Raw genomic sequence first — 14197 nt, forward strand, 5'->3', positions numbered from 1 at the left:
ATCTCTGCGTTTTTTTATTTTTTGCGCTATAAACAAAAAAAGAGCGACAATTTTGAAAAAAAAAGCAATATTTTTTACTTTTTGCTATAATAAATATCCACAAACAATATATAAAAAAAACAAATTTCTTTCTCAGTTTAGGCTGATATGTATTCTTCTACATATTTTTGATAAAAAAAAAAATGCAATAAGCATATATTGACTGGTTTGCGCAAAGTCATAGCGTCTACAAAATAGGGGATAGATTTATAGCATTCTTATTATTATTTTTTTTTTATTAGTAATGGCGGCGATCTGCAATTTTTATCATGACTGCGACATTATAGCGGACACATAGGACACTTATGACACTATTTTGGGACCATTGTCATTTATACAGCGATCAGTGCTACAAAAATGCACTGATTACTGTGTAAATGACACTGGCAGGGAAGGGGTTAAACACTAGGGGGCGATCAAGGGGTTAAGTGTGTCCTAGGGAGTGATTCTAACTGTGGGGGGGATGGGCTACCACTGACATGACAGCAATCACTACTCCCGATGACAGGGAGCAGTAGATCTCTGTCATGTCACAAGGCAGAATGGGGAAATGCCTTGTTTACATAGGCATCTCCTCGTTCTGCCGCTTCGTAACACGATCGCGGGCCACTGGTGGACATTGAGTCCATGGGACCCGCGGCCACAGTCACGGAGTACGCAGCGGGCATGCACATGCCCCACTGGTGGCGCGCGTGTGCCCACAATGCCATGATTTATAGGGGACGTACCTGTACGCCCATTTGCCCAGCTGCGCCATTGTGGCGACATACATCGTCGTGCGCTGGTCAACATGTGGGTAAAGTCATCCCAGTCTTAGTCCGTAGGGTTCAATATTGAGTTGGCCCACCCTTTGCAGCTCTAACAGCTTCAACTCTTCTGGGAAGATTGTCCTAAAGGTTTAGGAGTGTGTCTATGACCATTCTTCCAGAAGCGCATTTGTGAGGTCAGGCACTAACTAATGATTTGTATGTCCTAAAAGTGCAGCGCTAAATAAAATGATCATGTGCAAAACACCATGTATGACATCTAGTGCAAAACCTTTGACGTGAACAGAAAATCCAATCAAAATATTATAAAATCCAAAACTTTCCTTATGCAAAAGTGCAAAATATATTCTATTCATAAAGTTCATAAATTCATCACTGAAGTGCTCCTGTGCAGACAGTTCATGCATGCCAGTGTCCCACACTGGATAGATTGATCCTGACAGCACAGTGCTCAGACATTCACCGTTGTGACACCTTCACCATAAATCCGATGGGGGCTTACCAGATCACCAGCGATCTTCCTTACTCAGGAAGATCATTCAGCGCTTATTGGGATCTCTGATCATCAGATGGAAATCCAGAAATGTTCCCCCTCCAGCCTCACTGTGTTCCCCTTATGGTGACAAGATGATCCAGCTCACCATCTCAGATGGGATGGAAGAATCCTCAGAGTTAAAATGGGTAAAAAAACAGGGAGACTCCTCATAGTGTAATATGGTCTCAACCGTTTTATTTTAAAATCAGTGCACTTACATATAAAACAGAAAATGCTGCTGGCTGTAAATCTCTCCACTATAGCCAGTGCTATCCTTCCAACAGTCATAAATTCAAAAAATTCAAAAAAGCATCTGTGCAGCAGCGTATGTGCATCATCCCTACGATCGTTTTGTTATATGTAACATCATCAGGGGTACCCTGAGACGGTGAGCTGGATCATCTTGTCACAATAAGTGAGGTTGGCAGAGGAACATGTCTGGATTTCCATCTGATGAACAGAGATCCCAATAAGCGCTGAATGATCTTCCTGAGGAAGATCGCTGGTGGTCTGGTAAGCCCCCATCTGATTTATGGTGAAGGTGTCACAACGGTGAATGTCTGACAACTGGGCAGTCAGGATCGATCTATCCAGTGTGGGACACTGGCATGCATGAATTGTTTGCACAGGAGCACTTTAGTTATCAATTTATGAACTTTGCACTTTATGAATATATTATATTTTGCACTTTTGCATAATGACATTTTTGTATTTTATAATATTTTGATTGTTTTTTCTGTTCACTTCAAAGGTTTTGTACTATGTCATATATGGTAATTTATAGGAATCCAACCGACAAGAGCCAAATGTTGCCAACATCCAAAATTGAACAAAATTATAGAAGTACCCCCCAAAAAAATACTAGGGACTTTGGAGGCAACAAATCAACAGTATATGAAAAAGATATAGACATTTATTATAATAAAATATGTGGTGAAAACAACACCAACAAGAAATTACATATATAGCACAAGCCAAATCATATGACACATATAAAACAAATGCGAATCCTTCAGTATTATGCCCAACGCGTTTCTGGACCTGTGTAGAGTCCTTTCTTCGGGGGCATTTCGTTTGAAGTAATATTGATGTTCTATAATGAGACAAATTCACACATGAGATTCATATTTAACGCTAAATATGAATCTCATGTGTGAATTTGTCTCATTATAGAAAAACAATATTACTTCAAACGAAATGCCCCTGAAGAAAGGTCTCTACACAGGTCCAGAAACGCGTTGGGCGTAATACTGAAGGATTCACATTTGTTTTATATGTGTCATATGATTTGGCTTGTGCTATATATGTAATTTCTTGTTGGTGTTGTTTGCACCACATATTTTATTATAATAAATGTCTATATCTTTTTCATATACTGTTGATTTGTTGCCTCCAAAGTCCTCAGTATCTTTTTGGGGGGTACTTCTTCTATAATATATGTAATATATGGTGTTTTGCACATGATAATTTTATTTAGTGCTGCACTTTTAGGACATACATTTTTGATTAACCTGATATTTAGGTTTTAGTGCACAGGTGCTTTATTTATTTTTGATAACACACTAGCATGGATTTTCTTTATATAGTACTAATTAATGATTAAAAATAATAAAACATTAAAATATTATATATAATATATAATATAATATTATATTATAATATAATATAATTATATATTATATATATTAAAATAAAACTTTTTTAGTGCCTCCATCCTCCAGTGCTTGTAGGCAAAGGCGAACACACGTGTCCGTCCCGCATAACAACAAACAGCAATTGTCCCAAGTATCACCACGAACATCAGATCCTGGGAAATAATTCTATATATGGCACTTTAACTAATCATGCCTCAGGGTCTGATGAGGAAGCTGCAGCTGTTCACTGCTGTGAATGGCTGTTAATTCTCATCAGACCCTGAGAGAAGAATGGTATACTGTGGCTGCATTGGGACAAATTTATATAGGGGGGGGCGCCTGATTTTATTCTTGCCTAAGGCAGCATAAAACTAAAATACACCACTGGGCACCATAACTCCTACTATAACTCTTACCCTAGGGGAAGAATTACTCTACCAACATGTGAAATTTGAATGACCTATGTAAATTGAGAAAACAATTATGCCCACTTTTGCATGACTTTCAGTACAGCCCTTGTATATCTTGCAAAATTAAGTAAAAATTTACAATTGTTAGAGACAGTTCAGTTCCATCCCACTTCAAATGCCTCAGTGATACCCTTGCTGTTTTTTTTTTTTTTGCTAGACATAAACATAATAGTATTGATACATTCCATGTTTGATCTGTGATTGCATGCAGCAAGCTCTGATTTTTATGCTAGGAGGCATCCTTCTTTTTTTTCTTCATAGAGAAATTTAGAGCAGGGTACAAGTATAGATTAGTCTGAGAAACTCTCCTAATACAGGCTGTTTGTCCAGGTCTACTATTAAAAGTAACAAATAAAATCAATAAATAATTGAAAATAAAATACTTGTAAAATGAAAAATAAAATGGAAGGAAAGCGTTCTCAGATCTTATTGATTTAGCACAAAATTCCTAAGTGTGTGTAGAGTTAAACTCGATCTATTTACTTCTCTGATTTTCCGTGTCCTTATATGAACCTACAAAAGAAAATGGCTAAAAAATAAAATAGAAACATGATAACAATTGGATCATGGTCATACATTCCTTGTACTATTCTAAATATCTTGGAAGCCTTAAGCCTCGTACACACAGTTCAAATTCTGGCAGGGGATTGTCTATTGACAGACTGTTGTCCTAAATTCTTACCGTTAGTAAGCTCCTTTAGACAATTGTTTTCCAATTTTCGGCCAACAAATGTTGGATGGCAGGCTAGTGCATTTTCGTCTGACAATGGCTCCACATCTGATTTTCATATGGTCAGTAAACAAATCCATTACACAAAAGTCAAAAGTACAAACACGCATGATCAGACTCAATGCTCACCAAACACGAAATTAGCAGAAGGGGCCCCCGAAGGGTGGTGTCCAAGAGCTGAAATTCCTCGTAGTACGTCACTACGTTTGTGTTTGTGGCACAACAATTGTGTAACGTTAGTATGTCATATACTCGGTTTTCCAACAATCATACCATGTGTACGAGGCTTTAGAAATGGAAAACAGTGCAAAAGTATAATCACAAAGGGGGATTTAATGGAACTGGAGCACTCAGAATCTGGTTCAGCTGTGCATGGTATCCAATCAGCTTCTTAGACTGGCCAAACATTGTATAATTTTCCTTTAGATTTACCAAAATCATATAATATGAGGTCAAACCTAAACACTTTCAATTTGTATGCAATCAGGCAGGCTCTTGCAACATCGTTGAAGGTAAATCTAAAAGGAAATTGAAGAAGAAAACTGTATAATTGTCTAAACTTCAGCTTTTTCAATTAAGCTTTGGCAATAAAACTTGGAGGCTGATTGGTTTCTATGCACAGCTGCACTAGATTTTGCACTCCCTTGTTTTAGTAAATAACCTGAATGTTTTAATTACTTCCTAGCATAAGATACACAAATAAGACGGATTTACTAAAATTTTACTCGTGGTGCGATTCAGAATGGGTAGTGTCAATGTTCTCTTGTTGGCAAGAATATGCACACTTGGTCTTGCCTTCCTACCTGTTCATTTGTGTGGGTAAACATAACCATCTTAGTGAACAGTGTGTAGGATGTATATTAAATCCAACTAGGGGTGCTTAGGTGGACTTTGTCACAAAACAGAAATCTCATGGAAAGTCCTACCCCCCTTCTCACGTGCCACATACTAGTTCCAGGGCTGTGACCAAGTGAATAATTATGAATCATGTGAGTCAGGAAATGGTTGCTTCCATATAGCCTAACCATACAGGTGTTTACCTTCTATTTAGATTCTCCTTAATTAACAAATAATTGAAAAGTAACAATTTTTTGTATAATTAATGTAGAATGCGACATAGGATGATCATCAACAATAACGTTTGGAATGGGAAACGGTAGTATGCCTGTGGGCTACTTCTGACCTGTCCACACACCCCAGGGCTAACAATACTTGGTAAAAGAACCGATTGATGAGCTGGGGTGGATATCTCTGGCTTGTGGTCTCTGTGGTTTTCCTAAAGGCCCTGCGCGTATCTGAACATGCATGAACAACCAATGTGACAACACTAATCTAGAAGTAATCTAGAAAATACAAAAAGTATTATTCCTATGATGGAAGAACAGCACACTGTTAGAAATAGACATTTATGACCATAGTGATACACATGGCCCATAGACTCTAGCCAAGATACACATGAATATCATGAATATCACAATTAATGTCAGTGACTGATAGTATAATATCACCACCTAAAATAAGAGGCCTCATTTTGACCTTTTTAAAACAGAGCTATATAATAGTACTCACTAATATACTTTTATTCCTCTGCCATATCAGACGAAGTAAGTATATTAAAAAGTATTTTGTTTGAACAATGATTAAGAAAAAGCAATTCCACAGCAAGTGCAAAGGGTACAATCCTTATGGGTACAGCAAATTTGATGGAGTTCCCAACATGTTTCACCCTCAATCTGGGCTTCCTCAGGGCATTCCGTCCACTTGGAGCACAAGCCTTCTAGTAAAGAGAAATATACAGATAATAGTATAGAAAAATATATAAAATACAAAAAAATTTTTGAACACCAACAGAAAAAAATACAGCAACAGCAAAAGACACATAAACCAATGAGATTATCATCTATTAACTGGAATGGTAAAATCGGATGGAAGAATCTGATATACATAGGTGTAATCATGCCGTGTCGATTCCCCCTGCTTCCTGTCTCCTCCCTGCAGTGCTGCCAGCTTCCCTCCTATCCTCTCCCACCGGCTGCTGCGGGGATGTTTCAGGATGGAGAGCGGGGGAAGGGACTGGCAAATATTTCACTTACTGGTCCCTTTCTTTTCTGAATAAACATAGTGAGTGATCTGCATCAATCACTACTGTGTTCATTCTTAACTGAAGCTTAGTACATATTTACATAGTTACATAGTTGGTAAGGTTGAATAAAGACAATAGTCCATCCAGTCCAACTTGTGTTGGTCTGTGTGTGTGCGTGTAGATAATCAAACTGTTTGCTATGCTTCAGTTTGTGAATGAACAGGACACAAGAACAGGACACGCCGCTCAGCACAGGGCACTTCCCATTAGTTCCCTGTCCAGTAAAGCTGAGGCTGCAGAGAAAGGGACTGAAAAAACTCTGTCCTCAGTCCCTGTCTCAAAAGTGAGACATCAGGGGTTTGTTTTGACCCTTGATATTTCACCACAACCTCCCAACGGGGCTGCTAAAAATATTGTTAAAAAAAATAATAAAAAATAATATTGTAAAAAATATATATATATATATATTAAAAAAAAATGACTGACACTGTCCACTGCTCTACTGACACCAATCTCTGCTGTACTCACACTGTCCACTGCTCTGCTGATATAAGCACATGTGTTTGTGCTCTGGGGGTGCACATCCTAATGCAATAGGCTTGGGGTCCGGTTAGCGGCCATAACCACAATGGAGGAAATCCGATCTCCTTCATCACCTCCTCATCTGACTTATAGAGAGACCTTGCAAGTAATAGAATGATACTAAAGAGCTTGACTGTTGCTTTCTTGCTGATGAAGCATGGACCCGTAAAACGTGTCAAAGTCACAGCAAGCAATTCATCATCCAAGGCCGATGAGGATGAAAAGTGATGACATATTAGTCACTCACATACTTGATTTGTAGAATAAACTATTGATTTTTTTATACTAAGATGTGGTACCTTTAAAGTCCTCATTTGCAATAGTTATGTCTTTTTGCTTATATACAGTAGAAGTGGAAAAAAGCAAGGGTATACTTGATGCCTACAGCAACTAATAGACTTTTTCCCTGCATTTTTAAACTGAGTTTAGAAAAATGAAAGGTAGTACATGGTTGTCTTGGACTATCTATCCCTTTCCTGCACTTTTTAGAATTTAGGCAAAAGTAAACTGTTGGAATGTGTCTATCGATTCTTTGTTTTGCATTTTTAGGAATAAAATCTTTGAAGATATCCAGCGACATTTGAACACTGCTGGACTCCTTAACCGAGTTGTGTTTGACTTGGACAACCCAAGGTATATTTATTGCTTCCTTACTTTCTAATGTCTTCTATTACATGCTTCTATTGAGGAAATTTAGCTTGGTTTTATTTAACAATACCATCGGCTCACCTTTTGTCCTAGATGCACTGCCACCTTATTCTGGCTTTCTGTTGTTCTATCTGTGTGATTGTGAATGAAGTTGAAATTAATGTAGTGGAATTCATAAAGTAGTAGACATTCTTTAGAATTCTGTTGCTCCTCCGCACAATAAATTCCAGTGTGGGTGACAGATTTATGTACCTACTGTATAAGGAACAGGTACTTGAATCTCTTGCATGAAGAGGGGTGGCACTATGCTTAGAATGTCCATCCCCAGCCCCATTTACTTGCTAGCAGGTAGATTCCCTGGCTTAAAGTAAAGAAAGAGGAGGGAATGCTGGTGACATAATTGTCCAAATATCCCCAAGCTGGCAGGGGGAATCTCCTCATGCCAGTGGCTGCCAGCTTCATAGCAACCAGGGAGCCCTGCTCGGAAAGCTGTAATTTTCATGACAGCTTCCCAGGTGAAAATGACCAACTCTGAGCATTGGCGTCTATCTGTACTCCAACTCAGAGATGGTCTTATTTACCCCGAGTTTGCCTATCTACAAACTGGTGGTGATTCAGCCATAGCAACAGATTCTAAAAGTGACAGTAATAAGAATTACTGGTGCAGCTCATACAATTTGCATATCATCAAAAAGTTGATTTATTTCAGTAATTCAATTTAAAAAGTGAAATTCATATATTTTATATAGAAGCGTTACACACAGAATAATATATTTCAAGCACTTCTTTCTTTTAATTTTGATCATTATGGCTTACAGCTAGTGAAAACCCAAAATTCAGTATCTCAGAAAATTTGAATATTACATAAGACCAATAAAAAAAAAAATTCTTGATACCGAAAGGCTGGCTTACTGAAAAGCATGTCCATGTACAGTATAGTAAGCACTCAATACTTGGTCCGGGCTCCTTTTGCATGAATTCCTGCATCAATGCGGCGTTGCATGGAGGCGATCAGCCTGTGGCACTGCTGAGGTGTTATGGAAGCCCAGGTTTCTTTGATAGTGACCTTCAGCTTGTTTGCATTGTTGAGTTTGGTGTCTTTCATCTTCCTCTTGACAATATCCCACAGATTCCCTATTGGGTTTAGGTCAGGTGAGTTTGCTGGCCAATAAAGGACAGTGATACCGGGATCATTAAACCAGGTATTGGTACTTCTGGCAGTGTGGGCAGGTACCAAGTCCTGCAGGAAAATTAAATCAGCATCTCCATAAAGCTGATCAGCAGAGGGAAGCATGAAGTGCTCTAGAATTTCCTTGTAAAGAGCTACACTCATATTGGACTTGAAAAAACACAGTGGACCAACAACAGCAGATGACATGGCTCCCCAAATCATCACTGACTATGGAAACTTCACACTGGACCTCATGCAACTTGGATTCTGTGCCTCTCCATTCTTTCTCCAAACTCTGGGACCTCGATTTCCAAATTAAATGCAAACTTTTCCACAGTTCGTGATTATTTGGGGAGCCATGCCATCTGCTGGTGTTGGCCCACTGTGTTTTATCAAGTCCAAAGTCAGCACAGCCCTCTACCAGCAAATTCTAAAGCACTTCATGCTTCAATCTACTGACCAGCTTTATAGAGATGTGGATTTCATTCTCCAGCAGGACTGGGCACCTGCCTACACTGCCAAAAGTACCAATACCTGGTTTAATGATCCTGGTATCACTGTGCTTGATTGGCCAGCAAACTCTTCTGACCTAAACCCAAAAGAGAATCTGTGGGATATTGTCAAGAGGAGGATAAGAGACACCAGACTCAACAATGCAGATGAGCTGAGGGCCATTATCAAAGAAACTTGTGCTTACATAACATCTCAGAAGTGCCACAGGCTAATCGCCTCTATGCCACATTGCATTGATTCAGTAGTTACATAGTTAGTAAGGTTGAATAAAGACACCAGTCCATCCAGATCAACCTGAGTGAGTGTAGGTGCATGTCTACAATTATCCCTATTTATTTAAGGTACCCATAAAGCGCCGTCAATTTACACAGTGCTCCACACATACATTGCACACTCACATCGGTCCCTACCCTCAAGGAGCTTACAATCCAAGGTCCCCAACTCACATTCATATACTAGGGTCAATTTTGGACAGAAGCCAATTAACCAACCAGCATGTCTTTGGAGTGTGGGAGGAAACTGGAGTACCTGGAGGAAACCCACGCAGGCACAGGGAGAACGTGCAAACTCCAGGCAGGTAGTGTCATGGTTGGGATTCGAACCAGCGACCCTTTTTACTGCTAGATGGAAGTGCTACCCACTACACCACTGTGCTGCCCACAAAAGGAGTTGCAAAGCGGAGTCCTGACCAAGTGAGTGCATACTATACTGTACATGGACATACTTTTCATTATGCCAACATTTCTGTATTAAAAATTGAAAGTGAAGCTTTACCTCATTTACTAAGCTCTGGAGCAACTGCACTTGCAGAGTGCAATTACACTTTCCAAGGTGCACAGTCTATTGGCCGTTAGTAAATCAACCCCTGTGTGTAACTCTTCTATATAAAATATGAGTTTCACTTTTTTGAATTGAATTACTGAAGTAAATTAACTTTTTATTGGTATTCTAATTTTATTAAATAAACCTGTACCCGAATCTGGCACATGTGTAGGAACGTTTTGAAAAACTTTCAAGGCTTTCCTAAATTAGGTGTAGTCCTTTTTAATGGGGCCATCCTGCGAAAAAAATGTGCTGTTTTATTGAATTCCCTTGAAGGTGTGTAAGGTGGGCAATGAAAACACGTCCGTAAAACCCCCTCCTTTGTACACAGGGTGTCTCCTGTACCTCCTGCAGTTTCTTATCTCCCCTGCTTCTGTGCATATCTCTGTGAGACCTGGTGTCTGTAGAAAGATGATCCTATGACTTGGGAGCCAGTCAAAAGCCTTCCTCATTGAATGATCACTCTGACAGCCAATCACAGTGAGCATTCAGTGCAACATTATAAATCAGAAAGATTTGTGAGTGGTAGAGCTTCAGCTGGCAGAAAGAATGCTTCTGTTTATTGTGTGTTTTTTTCTAAATTCCAGCTTCCCTATGTACCATTATAGCATTAATGTACTTGTAGCACTTACCCCCGAAGGAGCTGCTGGTTTAAATTGGGTCTTACTGTTCCAGTACTGTTTCACCATATCAGCATATCCGTCATAGGGGTCCCATTAAAGAGTTCTTTTTAGTAATTCAGCTCTGATACACAGTCTCTTTCTTGAATGCTTTATTTAAGAAAGATTCTTGCAATAGAGGGATAGAGGGTTTAGGGAGAATTCAGGTATCTTGAAATTGCAGATCAGGAACACTCTCTTTGAACCAGAGGGCAACAGCATCCAAAACTGGATTCAGCAACCAACGCACAGGCCTCTCTCACTGACCTAGTGGCCGATGTGATGCTCGGTAATAGTCTCTGCCACAGACTTTAAGATTTGGTGTAACTGTTATGCCCCGTACACACGGTCGGATTTTCCAATGGAAAATGTCCGATCGGAGCGTGTTGTCGGAAATTCCGACCGTGTGTGGGCTCCATCGGACATTTTCCATCGGATTTTCCGACACACAAAGTTGGAGAGCAGGAGATAAAATTTTCCAACAACAAAATCCGTTGTCGGAAATTCCGATCGTGTGTACACAAATCCGACGGACAAAGTGCTACGCATGCTCAGAATAAATAAAGAGATGAAAGCTATTGGCCACTGCCTCGTTTATAGTCCCGACGCACGTGTTTTACGTCACCACGTTTAGAACGATCGGATTTTCCGACAACTTTGTGTGACCGTGTGTAGACAAAACAAGTTTGAGCCAACATCCGTGGAAAAAATCCTAGGATTTTGTTGTTGGAATGTCCGAACAAAGTCCGACCGTGTGTACGCCCTATTACACAATCCTCTGCCACAGGATTGGGTAATTAGTGACTTGTTGCAATATCAAAGGCTTGATCACATGATACCAGTTCCCTTCTTCCGAACTTACGGTACTGTATGGTATGTGACCCGGGATGCCTCCTCCAACTGAGTCTCCAGGCTCTTCTAGAGGCACTGGCCTTATTGCGCAGTCCTCTCCTGAAAAGTCCTCCCCTGGATTCTCCAGTCGCTTGGCTTCTTCCCGCAGGCACATAAGAAAGCTGGAATTTAGAAAAAAAAGGTGAACTTAGCCTTAACCTATACATTTCAACCTGTAAACCACTATTTAACAATTCCATTCCCTGTTCCATGCTTCTATTTTAAATTAGTTGCTGGAAAAAAAAATATAGAAACACATTTATAAATTGTTATCTTTAAGGATTTAGTGTTAAAAATATGTTTAGGGTATATCTGTTTTATTTTAAATCAGTAAGAAGTAAGTTACTGATGCATTATGAGAAAGATGAAATATATGCAAAAAAAAAAACAACTTTATTTTTTTGTGAATTTTTTGTGAATAACTTTAACATGCTACCAAAAATAAAAATAAAACTAATTTTCCCCTTAAAATGCAAATAAAATAAAAAAAATTCTTAGAGGACTTTAGGGTCGCAAGAAGGACCAGTTTATCCCCCAAAAAACAATTCTTTATCATAAGGCTACTTTCGCGGGCGGTGAGAGCATCAGCAGTAAAGCACCGCTAGTTTTAGCGGTGCTTTACCTTCGTTTTAGCAGTGTTTTTCGGCCAAGAGTGGGGTGCTTTTAATCGGAGCCGCGTAGCGCCGCTGTCAAAGTGTTTTGCAGGAGCTTCGGCAGCGCTGCCCATTCTTTTTAATGGGCAGGTGTGGTGGAGGAGTGGTGTATACACCACTCCGGCACCATCCCAAAGATGCTTCTTGCAGGACTTTTTCTATCGTACTGCTAGCGCACCGCCCCAGTGTGAAAGCACTCAGGCTTTCACACTGGAGTGACAGGAGAGGCGCTTTACAGGCGCTATTTTTAGCGCTAAAACGCCTGTAAAGCGCCTCAGTGTGAAAGTGGTCTAAGTAATTACAAAGTTATAGACTCATGAACAGACACATAGCAGAAATGTGAATATATGGTCTGGTCCATAGGGGGTAAACAGGTATGAGCGCCAAAGTGGATAAAATAAAATACAGCAAACAGAGAAAGAACACGTGGTCCAGGATGGAAGGTACCTGACTGGCAGGTAAAGAGCAAGGCTTGGAAATTAAGTGGTAATGTTCCAAGGGAGTAAAAACTTACACATTGAAAATATGATATCTACAAACGAGGGAGTAAATGAAAAAGGTCTGGTTCACACCTATGCATTTTTTAGTGCGTTTTCAGTTTTGCTGAAACACACTACAGGCCATTTAACATGGTTACCTATGGATGTAGTTCACATCTGTGCTTTTTATGGAAAGGGCCAGGGATTTTTTTTTGGTTTTTGGTTCCATAGACTTCAATGGATCAAAAATGCAACTGGAATATGCAAAATCCAACCTGCATAGGTGTGAACCAGGCCTAAAATTAGAGTTTTGAATGTCTCACACAACTGTCTTTGATTCACCTTAAGATTTGGTTTTATGTTTTCAGCATTGCAGAAGGTTGTGAAGAGATGAACTGTTTGAAGTTCTTTTCCAAATTTGAATCTGGGAATCTTAAAAAAGCTATACAAGTGCGTGAGTAAGTATCTGACCCAAGTTTGTGGGGATGAAGAATATTTTCATTGGAACCACCAAAAAGCAGTCATTTTTGGCTCATTTTTGGCTCGTTTTATCTTGGCATGCGGAAAAATATTTTTTGGAACTCATACCCTCACAGGTGTCAAACTGGCGGCCCTCCAGCTCTTGTAGAACTACAAGTCCCATGAGGCATTGCAAGGCTGACAGTTACAAGCATGACTCTCATGAGCAACGGCATGATGGGTATTGTAGTTCTGCAACAGGTGGAGGGCCGCCAGTTTGACACCCTTGCAGTTAATCTATCCCAAACATGTAAACCTACAGTGGACCAAAACCCTCCTATGCTTTTCAGCCAAGGAATCTGCCCTCTTAGCTTCTGTTTGATCTGCAACTGCCATGGTGCTGCACATGTGATTATTATTATTATATACTGGATTTATATAGCGCCAACAGTTTATGCAGCACTTTACAACTTGAGGATAGACAGTACAAATACAATGCACTTTAATGCAGTAGGAATCAGAGGGCCCCGCCCCTTAGAGCTTACAATCAGTTATGACACCGGCCATTTGATGGTTGATAGTTTGGTTGACAGCACAAGCAGATGTGACAGTTAGCATTCCTGGCATGCTGGGAATGTAACTTTTTTTTTAAACATTGAATCATGGGTTTAGTTCCTCTCTAACTGTCACATTCCTGGTAGAGGAACCTAAACTATCCCAAACGTGTGACCTGAACGTAAAGTGGTTGTAAACCCCACTCATGAAATTTGACCTAAGCACATATATCTGTAGTGTTTACTTATCTCTCTCCAAAGTTCTAAGTACTGTTGCTTTCTGCTGCTCCATTCCTCTGTTATCAGCAGAGTCACTTCTGACAAATTCTCCGACACACGAGATAACAGCAGGTGAAAATCTGTGTTGGGAGGGAGCTTAGAGGTAGATTAGCAGAGAGCTGGTCTATTTACAGTACAGCTCTGCATGTTCCTTTGCGGCTCTGCCTATGTGGAGGGTGGGTGTGTGCCTTTCCTCCAATCAGTTTTCACACAGTGTAAGCCCAGACTC

The 14197-nt window shown here is 39.9% G+C and overlaps 1 protein-coding gene across 1 annotated transcript in view; it reads left to right on the plus strand.

The window, feature by feature from the left end:
* AGBL1 (AGBL carboxypeptidase 1) overlaps positions 1-14197 on the plus strand; it is a 1138256-nt gene that overhangs the window by 365981 nt on the left and 758078 nt on the right. The window contains exons 12-13 of the mRNA XM_073623519.1: positions 7390-7473; positions 13045-13134. Coding sequence (XP_073479620.1) covers positions 7390-7473; positions 13045-13134 — 174 coding nt within the window. The remainder of the gene's footprint in view (positions 1-7389; positions 7474-13044; positions 13135-14197) is intronic.

The sequence above is a fragment of the Aquarana catesbeiana genome, linkage group LG03 (genome assembly GCF_042186555.1).
Source record: "Aquarana catesbeiana isolate 2022-GZ linkage group LG03, ASM4218655v1, whole genome shotgun sequence".
NCBI classification, from domain to species: domain Eukaryota; kingdom Metazoa; phylum Chordata; class Amphibia; order Anura; family Ranidae; genus Aquarana; species Aquarana catesbeiana.